Genomic DNA, 18,085 nt, shown 5'->3' on the forward strand with positions numbered 1-18,085 from the left:
GAGAGCGAAGGTGTTAACACTCCAGGAACAGGAGGAGGGGGAGAGGCAGATGCAGCGACAGGCAGGCTAAGGAGCCAATCAGAGATTCCGCAAAAGGGGTAGGAGGGGGCGAGTGGGTGGGTTTTGACCTTCCATCCGAGCAGGCGACTGGGCGGGTGACTCTGCGAGGGAGGGAGCGAGGAGAGAGGGAGGGCTCGAGGAGGGAAGGAGGGAGGGATGCTGCAGCCCATCACTCTCCCACTCTAAGCAGCCCATTCTCCTCTCAGCCTCTGTGGAAGAAGGCGATGCCTGCTCTCTACGCCACCAGCACAATCCCGTCTGCTCGCCGCTAAGACTCAGAGATAAACAGAAGCAGAGAGAAATAGACAGAGAGAAATTAAAGGCAAAGCTCTTGAGGAGAGCGAGAGCGACAACAGAGATACATAGCGAGAGACTAGGGGATTTTTTTCCCTTTGCAGAGGCGTCGCTGCTGTTTTGTGTGTGTGGGGAGAGAGAGAGAGAGAGAGAGAGACAAACGGCCGGCGGCTCCCAAATGGAGTGGAATGGGTTTAAGATGGTAAGGAAGAAGGCTGCCGGCAGCCGACCGCTATACTCTGTTATACTGTTGACCAGTCTTTTCATTTGAACAGTGAGCATCCCGCGCCACAGCAGTAGATTAGTTGTAGTGTTGGCGATTACTGTACCTAGAACCCAGTCTATTCATTGTCATTATATGATCCTTTTTTGTGCTCCCTGAATACAGGCAGCATGTCATCACTTTTCAGGGATAAATATGACAATTCCTCACACCGCGTTGAAATGCTGTATAAGACAGATGAGGGGGGGAGAGATTGGACATTCGTGCATGAAAAGAAAAAGACTCAAAGTGAGGGAGTGCTAACAGTTTTGCTAACAACAGAATGCTCGAGTAGGGGTGAGGAGAGGGAGAGGAGGGTGTGGAGGTGGAGATGGGTGGGTGTGACGAGAGAGACCTGCTTGCATGGGAGGGAGGGTCGAGCCAGAGAGTAGTAGTACTTTGTGTGGTGATGATGTGTATAACGTTTTCTTATTTCTGCTTCATTTTAATTAGTGCCGTGAAGTTCCAATGCACATTGCTGATGCTGAATGTACACTTAGTGGTGAAGTAAGGACCTTTTGAATTTATATTCATGTGTGTAGAAGGTTGATGATGTTGTTGCGCTGTGCTTGCCTGTCGATAGCAAATGTGGGCCTATGCATGTGCAGTGCTACTTTGTGTGTGTGTGTTTGTGTGTGTGTGTGTGTGTGTGTGTGTGTGTGTGTGTGTGTGTGTGTGTGTGTGTGTGTGTGTGTGTCTGGTGTGTGTGTGTGTGTGTGTGTGTGTGTGTGTGTCTGGTGTGTGTGTGTGTGTGTGTGTGTGTGTGTGTGTGTGTGTGTGTGTGTGTGTGTGTGTGTGTGTGTGTTTGTGTGTGTGAGTGCACTTCTGCACTGAAAACATTGTTTTCTTAATTTGCAAGTTACTTACTAAATCATTCTATCCATCCATCAATACATCATGCATACAAACATACATATATGCACACACACACACACGCACGCACGCACACACACACACACACACACACACACACACACACACACACACACACACACACACACACACACACACACACACACACACACACACACACACACACACACACACACACACACACACATCCATCCAGCCATCCATACATCCATATTCCATGCAACCATACACACCTACATAAATGAACACACCCATACATACATGTATACATAATACACACACACACACACACACACACACACACACACACACACACACACACACACACACACACACACACACACACACACACACACACACACACACACACACACACACACACACACACATAAACATTTATTTATTTTAACAATTAAAAAGTCGGTTCAATCATAGACATTTGTATTAGCAATCAGGAATGTGGTACATGTTATTTGTTTGTCATCAAGTAAATGTTTGATTGGTAACTTAGCGGCTTCTTTCCCCTGCATGCAATCAAAATGCTAATTGAATCCGAGGCTAGCGGGGCTAAGCTAGCCCCGTGTGTGCCCTGGACAGAGGGTACTAGCATAGCCGCCAGGATAGTGTAGACGGAGGGCCTTGGCATTAACACAGAGCTGACAGAGACAAGGTGTGTGTCTGGGGGGGGGGGAATTCAGAGGAAGGAATGGAAAATAGAGGGGAATAGCAGGAGAGCAGATGTGTGCCTTGATAAGGTAAGGTGGAGCAACGGTAAAGATAATAAATACGTGTGTTCTTCGCACATCTGCAGCCTCCCGCAGGGAAAGTGTAGGGGTTATCTGCTGCGAGATCAGCCATCATATTTCTATGCACAAGCACACACATACGCAGACACACACACACACACACACACACACACACATTCACACATCTATGCACACACACAGACACAGACGCACACACATGCACAAGTGTGTGCGTGTGTATGCATGTGTGTGTGCGCATATGCACACACATACACGCGCACACATTCACAGAGATATGCACACACAGTCACACACGCACACACACACACACACACACATGCACACACAGTGTTTGAGCTTCCCTCAGGCAGAACACCGTGCTCCCTGTCCAGCCTCACTGCTCCAAGGTTACACATCAATGCTAATAGGATGGCGTGTGAGAGGAATTTATTAGCAGGGATTCACTGACTGAATGGTTTGCTATAAATTATTTAAATGTTACTGAAGGTAGGGCAAACATTTCAATGAGATAAGGGTTGATAATATTAAGTATATAGCCAACACTCCAAGCCACCATTAACAAAGGGTAATGTCACCACAATGGTGAGGGACAATGAAGATGACTCACAGGCATTAAGCGAGAGATGTTCTGCCCTAATAAAGAAATATCAGTGGGAAGATTAATGCAGCCTTACAATTATCTTGTCAGTCTCAAACGGCATTTGTGTGTGTGTGTGTGTGTGTGTGTGTGTGTGTGTGTGTGTGTGTGTGTGTGTGTGTGTGTGTGTGTGTGTGTGTGTGTGTGTGTGTGTGTGTGTGTGTGTGTGTGTGTGTGTGCTAGCAGTAACTTGTTTGCGTTTGTGTAGGGGCAGTAGCTTATGTGTGTGTTTTTGTATGTATGGAGACATTAGCTTGTCTGTGTGTGTATGTGTGTGGTTGTGTGTGTGTGTGTGTGTGTGTGTGTGTGTGTGTGTGTGTGTGTGTGTGTGTGTGTGTGTGTGTGTGTGTGTGTGTGTGTGTGTGTGTGTGTGTGTGGCGTGGCATTAGCTTGTGTATGTGTGTAGGGGCTTGGGTGGCAGTAACTTGTTTGTGTGTGTGTGTGAGTGTGTGTGTTTGTGTTTGTGTGTGTGTTTGGGGGTCGGCAGGAGCTTGTGTCAGCCAGTGTATGAGAGTGGGCAGTGAGACTGACGTGTGGTCAGATGCAGAGTGACGTTTTTACCGCAGCCTGATTAAACCACCAGTGAAAAGGAAGCAGAGAGTGGATGTGGCTATCTTTGTCAGTTCAATTTGCTGTAATTAAATCATAAACATTGTTGCCATGGATTTCATGTAAAATATTCCCTTCTCTTCCTGCTATGAAGAAGAGTATTTTCATTAATTAGTCTGTGTCCACCTTTTATAATCTCATGTGGATTTATCATATATGCATGCGAGAAGAATAAAACAGCCTTTTTGTTTAACGTAGAAACCATGTTTTGATTGCATCCCGCCAATAGACTTAGTCTCCGAACAAAATGTCATGCATGCTGATATGCAACAGTGCAGTCGGTAACCTTTCAACAAACTGAAAACCGCTCCCGTCGCTGCCATTTCCTTTCATCCATGTGGGTCAGTAGTGCTGTGAGTTGGTGTGTGTTGGCCTACGGAGCTGCTGTGGTTAGCACTAGTGAGGCTGTGGTTAGTGGTGTTGATGTGTTGGCATGCACGGATACCCCTGTTGGACGTTACGTTGTAGTCCCAACACATTCGCAGTAATTAGCTCATGCTGAAATGTCAAGTGGTAAAGTTATTTTTTACTGTAAGCGGTGGCATGGTGGTGTGTGTGTGCCAGCATTGGTTTCAAGTCTTTTGAGCTGGGCTTTTGCTGGAGTTGTCTGTTTAGTTCGTTCTGTGTTTGCATACACGAAAATGAACCATAGACGGACGTACAGAACTAACTGTACCGTTCCTGCCTCTCACTGTGTTGGGTTTGTGCCTGGATGAACTTGTGTTTCTATGTCTGATTGTGCGTGTGTGTATTTGTTTATGCCTTCTTGGGTACATGGACTTGCATTGGATCCGTTGTGTGATGTATGTGGCTCCTATGTAGCTGTGAGTTAGCTAGTATTGTACTGCAGTAGGTGAGGGGTGGAATCACAGAGACACTAGCCAGTGAGCTAATTGCCTTTCTGCCCCTACACTGTAATGAGGTTCAGAATGCAGGTGATAGTCATGGAACCACAGGAATAGAGTAGAGTCGGAAAAACACTTAATTGGTTTAGCAACAACAAACAGCGTACTTAAGACATTACAGGATTGCCATTTTAATTTAGTTAGAACTGTATTCCATACCATTCTTAAATGGGGAAGGTGCAGATATTCAGACAATGACTGATAAGATTTATAGCTGACCTAAAACAGTGTGACTGTGTAATATTAATGCAATGAATATTGCAACCGTTCAACACATCTTTAGAAAAATAATTAAAACCCTCCTGAACTCGTTCAATAGGCATGAGCAAGTTCAATCAAAAGGGTTAGTCTAAGGTCGACTCTGATGGGAACCTATTTTGTACCTTCGTTATTTAGTCTTAAGAAAGTGTATCTACATGATATTGTAATTTTGCGGCACATAAAAAAAAGAAGCTAAATATTGAATCGTCTATAAATGTCTTTTCCACTTTCTTTTCAATAAAGGCTGGATGGATGCAGTTAATGAGCCAAAAGCCTATTTGAATAAGAACCGGCTGTAACAATCGCTGTCCCAATTAGTATGCTTTGGTTTTTAAATATTCCTTTTGTGCGCAGCCTAAACACACATGAAGATTCACAAAACGGTCACGTTGAAAATTTAATAGGCTTCCACAGCGATTTCCTTCATTTATTTAAAATGTGTTTCCCTCATTTTATTTTAAAGACTACAAAATCTGAGCGGCATGGTAAGGCGTTCTCCTGTGTGGGGAGGATTCACAAATACTAGCCCTAATTCCTCTGGCAGCAACTCAAAATGTGAGAGACAGACACATAATCAGCTAGGGAGTGTTAGCGTCTCACCATACACGCAAACACAGGACCGAGTCCTTGTTGTGCGTCGCCGCTTTTCAGAATAAATATCCGCACGGAGAATACAGTGGCAGAGACGCGGTATTCATGTGTGCATACGGCTCTCTGTTCAGTTAAAGGAACAGAAAGAGAGAGGGAACACTGCCTTTATTTGCTACTTACTACGGCTGCCTTTCTTTCCCTTTTACCCCCCCCCCCCCATATCTGGCTCCTCTCCCTCTTCACTCCCGTTGCTCCTTCTCTCAGTTTTTCCGTCTCTCATGCTCCATGGTTCCCTGTGTGTTTTGGAATTCATTCACACACTGCATTTGAGTGGCAGCTTCTCTTGAGACGGAACACAGGCAGCTGACTTGTCTCATCTGCATTTTGCATCCCAGGAACAAAGAACAGAAAGCAGCGGCAGGCAGACAGTCTGTGTGTGTGTGTGTGTGTGTGTGTGTGTGTGTGTGTGTGTGTGTGTGTGTGTGTGTGTGTGTGTGTGTGTGTGTGCGTGCGTGCGTGCGTGCGTGTGTGTGTGTGTGTGTGTGTGTGTGTGTGTGTGTGTGTGTGTGTGTGTGGGTTGCCTCTTCAGTTGTAGTTGCAGTTAAACTGGCCCAGTGCTGTGTTTAAAGGACGTTTCAAGGTCGCACTTTGAACAGCGAGTGACTTGCCGCCCCTGTCATATTAAACATTTATATAATTCTGTAGCTTAATGAATTATAGATGGAACATGCACGCTAACATGCAACAAAATGGCACCATTTCTGGGGGGAGTCAAATTCGATACCTTGTTTCTACTGTTTAGGACAGCTTAGGCCTGTAATACTTGTACATTTAAATATTACTTATTTTGTTGTTGACAAAAAATGTCTGTCACTAGTTTCCATACCCTTAAATGCCTACAAACACGTCATGCCATAAAGTATACTGCCACACAGAATCACATCGACAGTCACATCACCTGAGCAGGCGCTGCACTGAAAAACAGGGGCAATTCCACCACAGTCGTATAGAGCATATACAATCTATGTGGACGTAAACTGAGACTAACAATGACTCACACACATACAGTACTTCCTGTTTACAAAGGACTAGCATACTAGGAGTGACAGCAGCTCCCCATCGCATCTAAACAGAAATTGCTATGTTGTGTTCCTTTAGCATTATTCCCAGACATGCTAAAGGAAAGCCTGGGGATAACCTGGCTATTCTTCGTTGTTGTGTGGTGTGGCACCGGTATGACGCAGTGTGCGTGCAGCCAAGGGAGGCCTGCCTAGTCACTCCCATTCACAGCTACCAGCAACTTCCTGAGATCGCAGCATGGATAGGGAAGGTGACTGCTCCATCGCAGCTATGGTTCCCTCGCAAATAAATGCACGTTCCCTTCAATTCGCCGGCGCATCGCCAGCATTTGCAAAGCCCCAAACTGGAAATAGGACTGTGGCTTCAGATACTTATCGAGACTGATAAACGTCAGCGGCTGAGATGAATAGAGCCTGTCAACGGGGCAAAAGTAAAGAGAGGGAGCGAGCGCAGGAGAGAATAAGAAGGAGAGGAAACGGGAATGATAGTGAGATAAATGTTCTTTATCTCCCATATGCACAGCTCCCCGGCGTCATCTCGGTCTCTCTTACGGCAGCCAAAGCCCCCGCCTCCTATACGTTTCTCCAACTGGCACAAACCGTTGTATATGAACATAGATTGTCTCCTGTGGGCATTTTCAATTACTCTGCACTGTACGGCGGTAGGGGGGATTCATCTGTTCGTTTGAATGCACGCCACACTTGATGGTTTAGTTGGTATGCCGCAGGCCTTGTCTGTTAGCCGTGCTGGTACACATTGGAGTCCTTTTGTGTCTTACTCCCCTCCGCTCATCCTGCAGTAGAAACCGGTAATGGTTGCACCACTCTGACGTCAAGTTACATCAAGATTAAATCCTCAGATAGCACGGCCTCACTATAAATTCAGCAGTCACACTGGGCTGTGATGAGTGCACTTATAGCATTATCGGTGATTGAAATGGCTATGAATAATTTATTTGGCAGATATCAAAAGAAGCATATTGAAAACACATTATGCACATGATAGCATCCGTGGGGTAGGACTGCATGTACGACAGCATATAGTATGGAAAATAAGCACCACTGTTGGTACAGATGAAAAAGCTAATTATAAGCATTTAATCACATTCCCTTACAGTGAAGTGATAGTATCTGAGGTCAAAGCAGCAATTGGGGCACTCATTTCCTTACTGTTTATTCAGTGTCCTCCTAAAAAGGAACTACGGCAACACTCCAAGATACTGTTACTCCTTATTTCCATCAAACTGTTTACTTATTAAGACAGATGACAGAGAGCTGTCCTTTCCTCTAGAAGCGATTTGATTATATCAGCTACAGTTCAGAGCCAAATCAATAATCAGTTTAGCTCCTTGGTACACATGAACGAATGGACTCTATCTATCTATGTCTCTCTATCTCTCTCTCGCATACACACACACACACACACACACACACACACACACACACACACACACACACACACACACACACACACACACACACACACACACACACACACACACATTGACAGACACAGTACCGTAGGCCTTGGAATGAATTCTCTGGGACATCAGTGATTGTGTCTTTTTTATTTAACTCGCTGTGCTTCGAGGCAGTTGCAAAACAAACTCACACACACAGAGTCACACAAACACGCACACACACACACACGCAAGCACACACACACACACACACACACACACACACACACACACACAAATAAGCACACAAACACACACACACACACACACACACACACACACCAACACACACATAAGGGAACCCACACGCACACCGAAGCAGACACTAGCTGACTATAGCAGCTGATTGTGGAAAGAACAATCAGATTAGGAGGAGCTCTGTATAATTTCAGTGTGTGTGTGTGTGATGAGAGTGTTCTCTTATTTTCTCGCTGTTCAATTTGTGTTGACTACTACTTTAAATAGCTTTAATTAAATATCAATTACAAAATCTCAAAATAATCTTAATTCAATGCCATTTTGTAATCGAACCCTAAAACTCCAGGGCAATTGGTCAAAATACATGATTATTATTAGGCTGATGATTTTTAATTGTTATTATTATTATTATTATTATTATTAATACTGTGGTATTATCTGTAGCCTCCCCATCTTGCATGCTTTTTATGGGGATATTTTTTGGCTTTCAGTTTTGCTTGCTTCAAAACAAGTGCTGCTTCAGTTTGTACTTGTAGCAAGCAGGGAACCTATTTCTGCCTCAGTCAGTCACAAAAGCAGTAAAGGGTAAAATTGCTTATTCCTGACTTGACTTGTGCAGCTGGATACATGGCACACTGCAGTATGTGTGTCTTTGTGAATGCATGGGAGTGTACGCAGACACTAGGGGGCTTTCTTAAGGAGCAGGAGCAGTCTAGGACCAGTTTCGCTGCACAGGTGCAACGCCGCAATCACCTGCCGTTTGCTTTTGGAAGCATTGTCCTCAGTCAGGACACCTGGTGCTGACTCATATGGCAGCAGTTCACCCTTGTATCTCTGCATGTGGATCTGTCCGTCCTCTGTCCCAGCCTATCTAAAAAGAACACTCAAGGTTGACCCGTTTTGAATTACACATCCGGTACATAGCAGGACACTCCATGTCGTGTTGCAGTGTAGAGCAGTGTATGCAACTCCAAAGTGGGAGTGGGAGGCGGGTGTGGCCTCTATCAGGAAGTCTCTTAGGTCATAAACTGTGGATTGAATCCACCCAAGCTTCTTAGTTTCTCACTCTATCACGGCATCTTCGCATCTCTCCTCGTCTTATTCCATCCTTTGTTCCTACCATTGTAAAGAGCAAAAGAAACACAATGATCACACATTTCAGTAAAACCATTTTAAGCATTATTGACGTGTGTTAATTGGGGATAGGATCCCATATATGGAAGCCGATGATGGTTTAGCCCCCTTTAATCCGGGCATAAAGTCCCAGTTAAGGACTTTGACAGTGATCACTCCCATCCGTCACACCCTGGGGATTACAGCGGCACCGACAGTAATGCACAGTGCGCTCCCTGAGTTGACTGAGCCGGGAGCCTGTGGCTGTGGCAGCTCAGGCCGGCATGCATCACGGAGAGGCTCGGGGGCCCGGGATGGGAATGGAGATTTCATAGGGTTCAGGGTAGATGTCGTTCGAAGTGAACTGCGACCAAAGCGTGGCCGAGGGAACATGAATGAGGGATTGCACAGGAGAGGGAGCGGCGCTGGCACTGAGCTGAACCTGTGAAGCTGTGACGGGGGGGGCCCCAGAGCCGAGGCCAGGGCTCCGGGCGGTGCGGGGGACACGGGTTCGGGACGACACAAAAGGTCAGGCCCCTAATTCCCAGGCCCCGGGTCCCAAGCTCCAGGCCTCGGCCAGCCCGGCTAGGCAGGTGTCCAGCTGTTCTCACGCACCCGCGAGGGGGGGACCGCAGAGTAGCGGTCACCGGAGCTGCACAAATTGAAGTGTCAGCTCCAGAGTAAAGATGCTCACCAATTTTCTGCATGCGTTGGTGCAGAATTGGGAGTTAGCCAGTGGACAAATGGCTCTAGTTCCAACTACAGTTTGGAGGAGCAAACGGGAGTGCATTTGTGTGTTTGTGTCTCTGTATGTTCGTGTGCGCGTGTCTGTTTGAGTGTGTGTGTGTGTGTGTGTGTGTGTGTGTGTGTGTGTGTGTGTGTGTGTGTGTGTGTGTGTGTGTGTGTGTGTGTGTGTGTGTGTGTGTGTGTGTGTGTGTGTGTGTGTGTGTGTGTGTGTGTGTGAATACCCTCAGTACTGTCTTTGTCCTTTAGGCTGTTCTATGTGTCTCTTCACTGCCTCCATTTCCAAATGAAATAGTGCAGAAAGAAACAATACAGAGTTCCAAAATAATTAAAAAAAAATTAACTAACTTAATAGTGAGCCATCATTTTCAGTTTATTTTACTTACTGCTTGGAATAATAAGTTCAACTAAGCCTCTGGATGAAAACAGGCTTGTGGTATGGCTGTTCTCTATCTAGAAATTACATATAATCCAACAAAAGTATCCCTCTTTTGACCCTCGACCCTTTGCATTCCAATGTGGACTACCCAAAGGCTGGGTGCGGGGAAGCCACATCGATCGCACTAAAACACTTAGAAGCCAGGAGAGCGAACAAATATCCAGACAGAAGGAGAAAGAGGGAGAGAGAAAAGTCAAACTAAAGTTCAATGAAGAATAGCTAGCATGCACGTCTAGCACCATCTGCAACATTCATTACCCTGAGTCCAACAGAGAGGAAGAGGGTGGAGGATGGAGGACAGAAGCCATTTAGCAAAGGAGGAGTGGATCGATCAGACTGCAGGCAGGCAGGCCAGAGTGCATTAAGTGTAGAGATGTGTGTATTCGGTTTTGCCTTGGGTTTATGTTTGCCCGTATGTCTTAGGGTGTCTAATCGCAACGTGGGTGCACGTATTTCTACGTGTCTGGATCGTTTGCCTGTGTGTTTGTCTGTGTGTGTGTGTGTGTGTGTGTGTGTGTGTGTGTGTGTGTGTGTGTGTGTGTGTGTGTGTGTGTGTGTGTGTGTGTGTGTGTTTGTGTGTATGTGTGTGTGTGTGTGTGTGTGTGTGTGTGTGTTTGTGTATTAGTGTGTGCGGTTGTGAGCCTATAGCCTCCGGCCTAAACTACTTTTTCTAATTGATCCTGGGCAGCATCGGTCTGAACTGCAAGATGTCTGTCACAAAGCCCCAAAGACACGGCAGGAACAGAGGCTGTGGTAGGAGAGGGAGGGATAGAAACAGAGAGAGAGAGATGGAAAGAGAGAGAAGTGGGGCGTGAGGCCAGTGAGAGAGAGAGAAGGGCCCGGGGAGACAAGAGCAAAGAGAAAAATAAAAAATCAATAGCGCAAAGAGAATTAGAGGGAACTTGGCTGGCCAAGAAATAGAGATAGTAAAGTGGTATAAATCTCTGTCTCTCCCCTGGTCTCGCAAGAACTCCAATCCTTTCTCAGTCACCAGAGGAGAATTAGTCTGCACTCCCCAGTAGACGTGGTGGATCTTCACCTTTTTTGCAGTGTGTTGTTCTTTAGTCACTTACATACTTAATATGGTCAGTTGATATCTGCCGGTGCAGTACAGTAGCTTATATTAGCCTACTTGTCTGTTATCTCAGCTCTGTCCCTGCGTCCTCTTTCATCAGTGAAATGCTTGTAAAAGGAGCATGGAGGTGGTGCAGGGGAACGGTGAGAGGCACCACTGTAAGGTCTGAGCGACTCCATTTTGTTGCCGCAAAGCAATGCGTCTGTCAGTAAAAAAACGATGCCGCAGAAGCAGAAGAGTGATCCACCTCTGCAGTCTTTACAGCCCCCATCTATCCTACCCAAGTCAGGCTAAATTAATTGTGTAAGCTCCGTAGTAACTGGGAGAGAGCGGCCCCGTAACGCAGCAGCAATAAAACGGGTGCTGGGGGTTTTATAGTGTTGCAGGCAGCAGAGGAGCGAGGGCAGGAAATAAGGAAAAATGGGGCGAGAGAGAACTAGAGAGAGGCGTCTAAGGCATGTAAATTTTCCCCGTGTAGCTAGTGAAGGTGACACATAGCGGGTGACGGAGAGAGAGAGAGAGAGAGAGGGAGAGAGAGAGAAAATCATAACCCGTATATCGCACTGGCACAGAATGTCTTTCAGAGTGAATTGCACATATTTAAAGCGTTGCTGTGAATTGACCGCGCCCTGTGCTCTTCCAGACTATTAGAACGTCGAAATTGTGTTCTCCACTGCGGGCGGATATGGCATGTCCTATTTGACTGCACTACCCATAAACCACTGGCCAGGAGCCCAATAAGACAGGAAGCACTTTCGTGGCATCAAATATTAATGGTGTTATAGAGTGTATTGATTACATAATGAGTCACCCCAGCTTCTGAGAGCGGACCAAAATGTATTCCCTGAATAATTGAAAATGCATCCATGAGCAGTTTTTCATCTCAATGGTTGGTAAATGTAATTGCATTGCGTCTTTATCCTGGTGTTATTTGAGATTTTCAGAAGACGCACTGAGTGTGTTCATGTGATAAACCTAGGGACAGGGAGAAAATTAAGAAAGATGAGATATTGTGTCTGTGTTTGTGTTTGTGTGTGTGTGTGTGTGTGTGTGTGTGTGTGTGTGTGTGTGTGTGTGTGTGTGTGTGTGTGTGTGTGTGTGTGTGTGTGTGTGTGTGTGTGTGTGTGTGTGTGTGTGTGTGTGTGTGTGTGTGTGCGTGGTTTTGTGTGATTGTTAGTGAGAGAGTTGTTGAGTGTGTATGTATCATACAGTCCCTGAATGGATGTGCATGGCATATTGAGCATGGAGCAATGTTTATAAAAAATGAAATTCAGAGACTCATAACACACTTGTGAGATATGCAATATTGTTCCCGCTCCCCACATGATGCCTGTTTGCACTATACAAAAGCTATTGCAAATTGAGAAATCATATCCATCTGCTTGCTGCTTGCTCACCACATTTAATACACCGTACAGCAACACTACCTGCTGCGGCAGGCCATTCCCCCTCACGCCTCTTGAGAATGTGAAGTCATAGACGTGGTGAAATGATGCTTCTACTGTTTAACGTTGCTTTTCGCTACACACATGCTCACACACACACACACACAGAGACATGTTTATAATGTCCATTCAAGGCTCTTAGAAATCATTATTTATGTACCTCACTAAATTCTCTAAAATGAACTAGTGACATCTAAAAGCTTTGCAAAATCCGATGGTTGATTTGAGCTAAATGCATCATGTCCATTTAAAAAAGTTAAATGTTTAAAAGCTAACATGGATTTTATGATACACCGTCGTTTAGATTTTTGTGCTCCAGATACAGTAACCCTTTGGTCTTCACTCCGACTAAAACAAAGATGGTCGATGGTATGGCATGTGCATTCAATACAATTATTCCCCCCCAACTCCTAGACATTCAGAGTAAACTGTCTCCATCAGAAACTATACTCTCCATCCCCCTCCCCTCCCATAACCTCTGTGCCCTCCTGCTCCTGCCGGCCTGACAGGCCACTTTCATTTAGGATGCCATTACGCATCCTGGCCTAACTTTACAAGACAGGTCGACAACATAACATGCACACATTCTCTCCCTCTCTGTCTCTAACACACGCTCTCCCTCTCCCTCTCCCTCTCTCTCTCCCTCTCTCTCTCTCTCTCTGTCTCTAACTCTCTCTCTCTGTCTCTAACGCTCTCTCTCTCTCTCTCTCTCTCTCTCTCTCTCTCTCTCTCTCTCTCTCTCTCTCTCTCTCTCTCTCTCTCTCTCTCTCTCTCTCTCTCTCTCTCTCTCGTTCCCCTTCCCCCTCCCTCAATCATTCCCGTTCCCTCCTTTGAAGTATAGGGGAAGATACCTCACCCATTACTCACCCCTTGTCTTGCTGTCCTTCCTCCTTCCCCTCCCACCATCTGATCCCTCGCTTGCCTCTCCTCGTCGTTGTGAAGGAGCAAATGAAGGCAGAGGTCATCCCTCCTCTCCTCCCTCTCCTCAGCTAAATTGGCTGCCTGTAGAGTGGCTAGCTACCTACAGGCACGGGAGCCCTGGAGATCCAGCAAACACATTTCCTCGTGCTCATTTGTGGGGCTTCTGTCTCTTGCACCAGCGGCTTGTTTACCCACAGAGATCGAGAGGGAAACCCTCATTATAAACGCTGCCAGGATCAGTGTAGCACACAACATCAGACACACACACACACACACATAGCTGTGCTCCTATCAGCCCTGTCAAGCACTGATACGTTGAATTCAATCTTTGATAATGATTCTTTAGAAAAAAAAATCAATTAATTTGTAATTCAATGTGAACGTGTGAATTTGCCGTCTTCAGTGTTCCACATTCCCTCACACATTGAACGAGCTCCGCAACCTTAATCCATTCACCAATAAAGAAAGAAAAGCCACCCGTCTTTGTTTCAGTGTGACCGGTGTCCGACTGCGAAGGTGTATACACTGTGTGTCTCTCTTCAGTGAAGCACCTCTCTCCGGCAAACCGCCACTCCTTCACCCTGACCAACCGCCTTCCCCTTAACTACCACCCCCACCGCTACCACCACTACCATCACCACCACCTACCACCACCGTCACCTACCACCACCATCACCACCTACCACCCCCACACCGGCGCTGTACAGTGAGTGTGTGATTCTGACCGGTGGGCCCTGCGTTCCCTCCCTGTGCTCCACTCCATAGGGGTCGACAGAGACTCAGTGGCGTCAGGCAGAGCTCCCGCAGCTCCAGGGCTGGGCAGAGAAAGGACTGCTGACACAGCCAAAGATGGTAAGCAGACCTCACTGCCCACACCTCTTCCCCCCCCCCCAACCCAACCATTTTCTATCCACCCATGAACTGATCTTATCTGATTTTGTTAATGTATGTAACCGTATGCACGCGCGTAGACAGCGCTACAGGTGGTGTTGCTGACGGAGGCGGTTATGTCCACGGCGGTGGGGGATTGATGGGTGCAAATGAAGCAGGGGAGCGCGTTGAACGTAGTCTGTAGGCAGGAGATAGTCGTGGTGTTGCGCTGCTGCATAATGGAGCCACCGTAATGAGGCTTTGAGGAGGCCGGGAAAAGTTGATGAGACAAATGCATTTTTTTAACATTATTAGATTGTGTGCAGACATGTTTTTGGAAAACGCAGAAGTTCAAGTAGAGACAAAGAAATGCGCCTCAAGACGTGTTGCCACAAGAATTACAACAAATAAAAGGCTGATTAAAAAACAAGGCCAGGCATGGTGGCATTAAAGAATTTATCATATTGTCACATGATAAGTTATGCATTCCAATTAACACTTAAACACAAGTTGTGAGTTCTAGTTAACGCCGCCTCACTTTCCAACGGCGCCTGGTGTGTGTGCATCAGTGCCTGTAGGTGTGTTCCATCACTGCAGTTTTTAAAGCAGGGGCGTCCACAGTGGCGGGCTCCGCAGTCCGGGCTCAGTGTAGGATGCGTGGTTCATGGAGTGGAAGAAGCTGCGGCTTGCGACGGCTGCTTGTTGTCCTTACCGCTAGCCCGAGAGGGCTGCGTGTTGTGGCTAGCGAGGAGCCATGCAGCGCGGTCTGTCCTTAGCCCAGGGACCGCAGTGGGAGGGGGGGGGGGTTTGAGCAGCCAGATAGCTCACAAGCATGGCCAAGTGGACCGCTGAGCAGCAATAATGCTGGTAGGCAGGGACAAGGAGAGGAATATAATTGGCCAGTGGGACTCTGCAGGTCCCCGTTAATTAGAGTCAGCCATTTTGGTTTGAAACCTCCTCAGAAAATGTCCCATAGAGTAGAAAGCCTCCGACAGAGGGGGACCCAGCAGGGAATGTAAACAGATTTAATAAGGCCCTCTCAAATCAGTTCTCTTCTAGCTAGTCACTTTACCTCCCTCTCTCTCTCTCTCTCTCGTCTCTTTCTGTCTCCTTCTCTCTCACTCTGTCTCCCTCCTCTTTCTCTCCTTTTCCCCCTCTCCCTTTGTCTCTCTCCCTTTCCCATCATCATCTCTCTATCTCCTCTATCTGCCTTCCTTGCTCTCTCTCTCTCTCTCTCTCTCTCTCTCTCTCTCTCTCTCTCTCTCTCTCTCTCTCTCTCTCTCTCTCTTTCGTCTCTCCCTCTCTTTCTCCCTCTCTCGCTCTATAACTCCCATTTCTCTTTATCTTTCTCCCTCATTCTCTCCTTCTCCCTCTTTCTCCCCCTTCCTCTCCCTCTCTCCCTTTTCCTTTCTCCCCCTCTCCGTCTCACTCTATCTCTCTCTTCTATTTTCTCTTACCCTACCTCTCTTCCTGTGTCGCCGATCTCCCACTCTCTCCCTCTCCCTCTCTCTCTTTCTGTCTCTATCTCTCTCCTTCTGAGTTGTGGTAGAATGGTGAGTGGTGAGGCAGGATACTGTCAGAAGACAATTTGCATGCAGCTCTCATCTTGAGAGCTTTTAGACGTCTCTTCGCCTGTTTGTTTTTTGTTTTCTGCTTTGGGCTTTGGGCATTGTTTATGTGCGCATGTGTGTGTGTGCTATGTGCTGTGTGTGTCTGACTGTGTGGTTATGGTGGATATGTTTGTCAACGCAGTTGCCATGGCGCGAATGAGTCTGTGTGTTTCTTGTATGTGTGCGTGTTTCATGCATATATATGTGTATGTGCTAGTGTTTGTCGCTTTCTGTGAGTGTGTCTGTGTGAAAAGAGGATTGAAGCAGACACAAGCGTGACATTTTTTCTGTTCTCTTCTTGAAGCATTTTGTCTTGCCACACAAGGTTAGAGGCACAGAAAAGAACAATGACAGAAACACAGACTGATTAAGGCGATACGTTTCAAGTCTTTATAATTTAAAAACAAGGACAAATCAAAACATGATTATCCCCCAGGTTGTTTATTTTTTGATATAAATTCCTGTCTAATTGAAATTTAATTGAGAATAGAATTTTGAAATGTAACATTGTTTTATTATTATTATTAATATTTTTCTTTTCTTCTACCTTGGAAGGAACAGAAATACAATATTTTTCAGAAACTGTTTGACAATAACTTCAACAATCAAGTTAGCGTTTTGTGTATTTGTCAAGTGCACTTCATATTTACTACAGCAATTATCCCTATTCTTTATGCTTTCTGACTTTGGTTCACAGAAAATAACACAAAAGACTTTTCTTTGGACAGTTTTGAATTTCGAAAATCGACTTCCTGATCTGTAATTAGCATACAGGGGCAATCTTTCGATGATCTAGAAATAGAGCTAAATGACACGAGTGCTGTATTTTTTTGAAAATATACAATTTATAAAAAGGAAACCTCCAACAAGCTCTGCTGTCTGTGGGGTACTTGACATAAATTAGTTATTATATATATTATAAGTTCTGAATGATGACACTGAACATTAGATTGAATCAGAAAATAAATGTTGAAATTAATTAGAGTTTTTACATGTAAATCATTAATGGGCTGGAACACCAAAGAGATCATATGTTAATTAGTTTGTGGTGAAGAACTTTTGGACTAATAGGCTAATGGTATGTAGCTTTCTATATCATTAACTCAACTATAATTAAACATAGTGTTAAATAAAATGTTATAATAGCAGCACTGGTATCTAGTAATACAGAAGGTACATATATATATTTCATTCATGTGTTCTATGTGTTTTATATCTTTATTCTTTCGTTGCCTTTCGGGTAAGGCACTTGATACAGCGGTTGTGTCTACACTACTGTCACAGCCTTTACATATTTAAATATAAACATACGCATCACGCATTCACACATACATTTGCACAAATATCAGTACCATTGGAACAAGGAAATCCGTGGGCTGCAGAAAATTATCATTTTGTTTTGTAAATCTTTTGTATTCAAATGGTTGAATGCCATTCCTGTTGATATGGTGGAATTATTCAGATTGGAATTCTGTTCAAATATGTATTTGAATGTACCATGGGAGAAAATAACAAAAAAAGGCAACTTTCCTTTATCTCTCTCACGCTTTCTCTTTTGCTCTTTTTCTCTCACTCTCTTTTTCTCTCCCTCTCTCCCTCTCCCTCTCTCTCTCTCTCTCTCTCTCTCTCTCTCTCTCTCTCTCTCTCTCTCTCTCTCTCTCTCTCTCTCTCTCTCTCTCTCTCTCTCTGTCTCTCTCTCTCTGTCTCTCTCTCTCTCTCTCTCTCTCTCTGGTAAGCGTACATAAGAGTTCCTCTTCAAACGATTGCTCCTGAGATGCTGTGTGCAGGAGCTAGTGTCTGAGCCTCTCTCTGTCTGTCACAGTGGAGGCTGCAGCAGCCATTGTGTAGCGGCGGCACTAAGCTAGCAGTTCG

General features: G+C 45.5%; 1 protein-coding gene across 14 annotated transcripts in view; it reads left to right on the plus strand.

The window, feature by feature from the left end:
- elavl4 (ELAV like neuron-specific RNA binding protein 4) overlaps positions 1 to 18,085 on the plus strand; it is a 73,292-nt gene that overhangs the window by 17,494 nt on the left and 37,713 nt on the right. For 11 of the 14 annotated variants that reach the window (XM_030373000.1, XM_030373001.1, XM_030372999.1 and 8 more), the window contains one exon: positions 14,499 to 14,585. In XM_030373000.1, coding sequence (XP_030228860.1) covers positions 14,499 to 14,585 — 87 coding nt within the window. Of the gene's footprint in view, positions 1 to 238; positions 557 to 1,069; positions 1,124 to 14,498; positions 14,586 to 18,085 lie in introns of those variants that run through there. The other 3 variants (XM_030373002.1, XM_030373003.1, XM_030373005.1) reach the window with 3 other exon arrangements.

Source organism: Gadus morhua, chromosome 12 (genome assembly GCF_902167405.1).
Source record: "Gadus morhua chromosome 12, gadMor3.0, whole genome shotgun sequence".
Lineage (NCBI taxonomy): Eukaryota > Metazoa > Chordata > Actinopteri > Gadiformes > Gadidae > Gadus > Gadus morhua.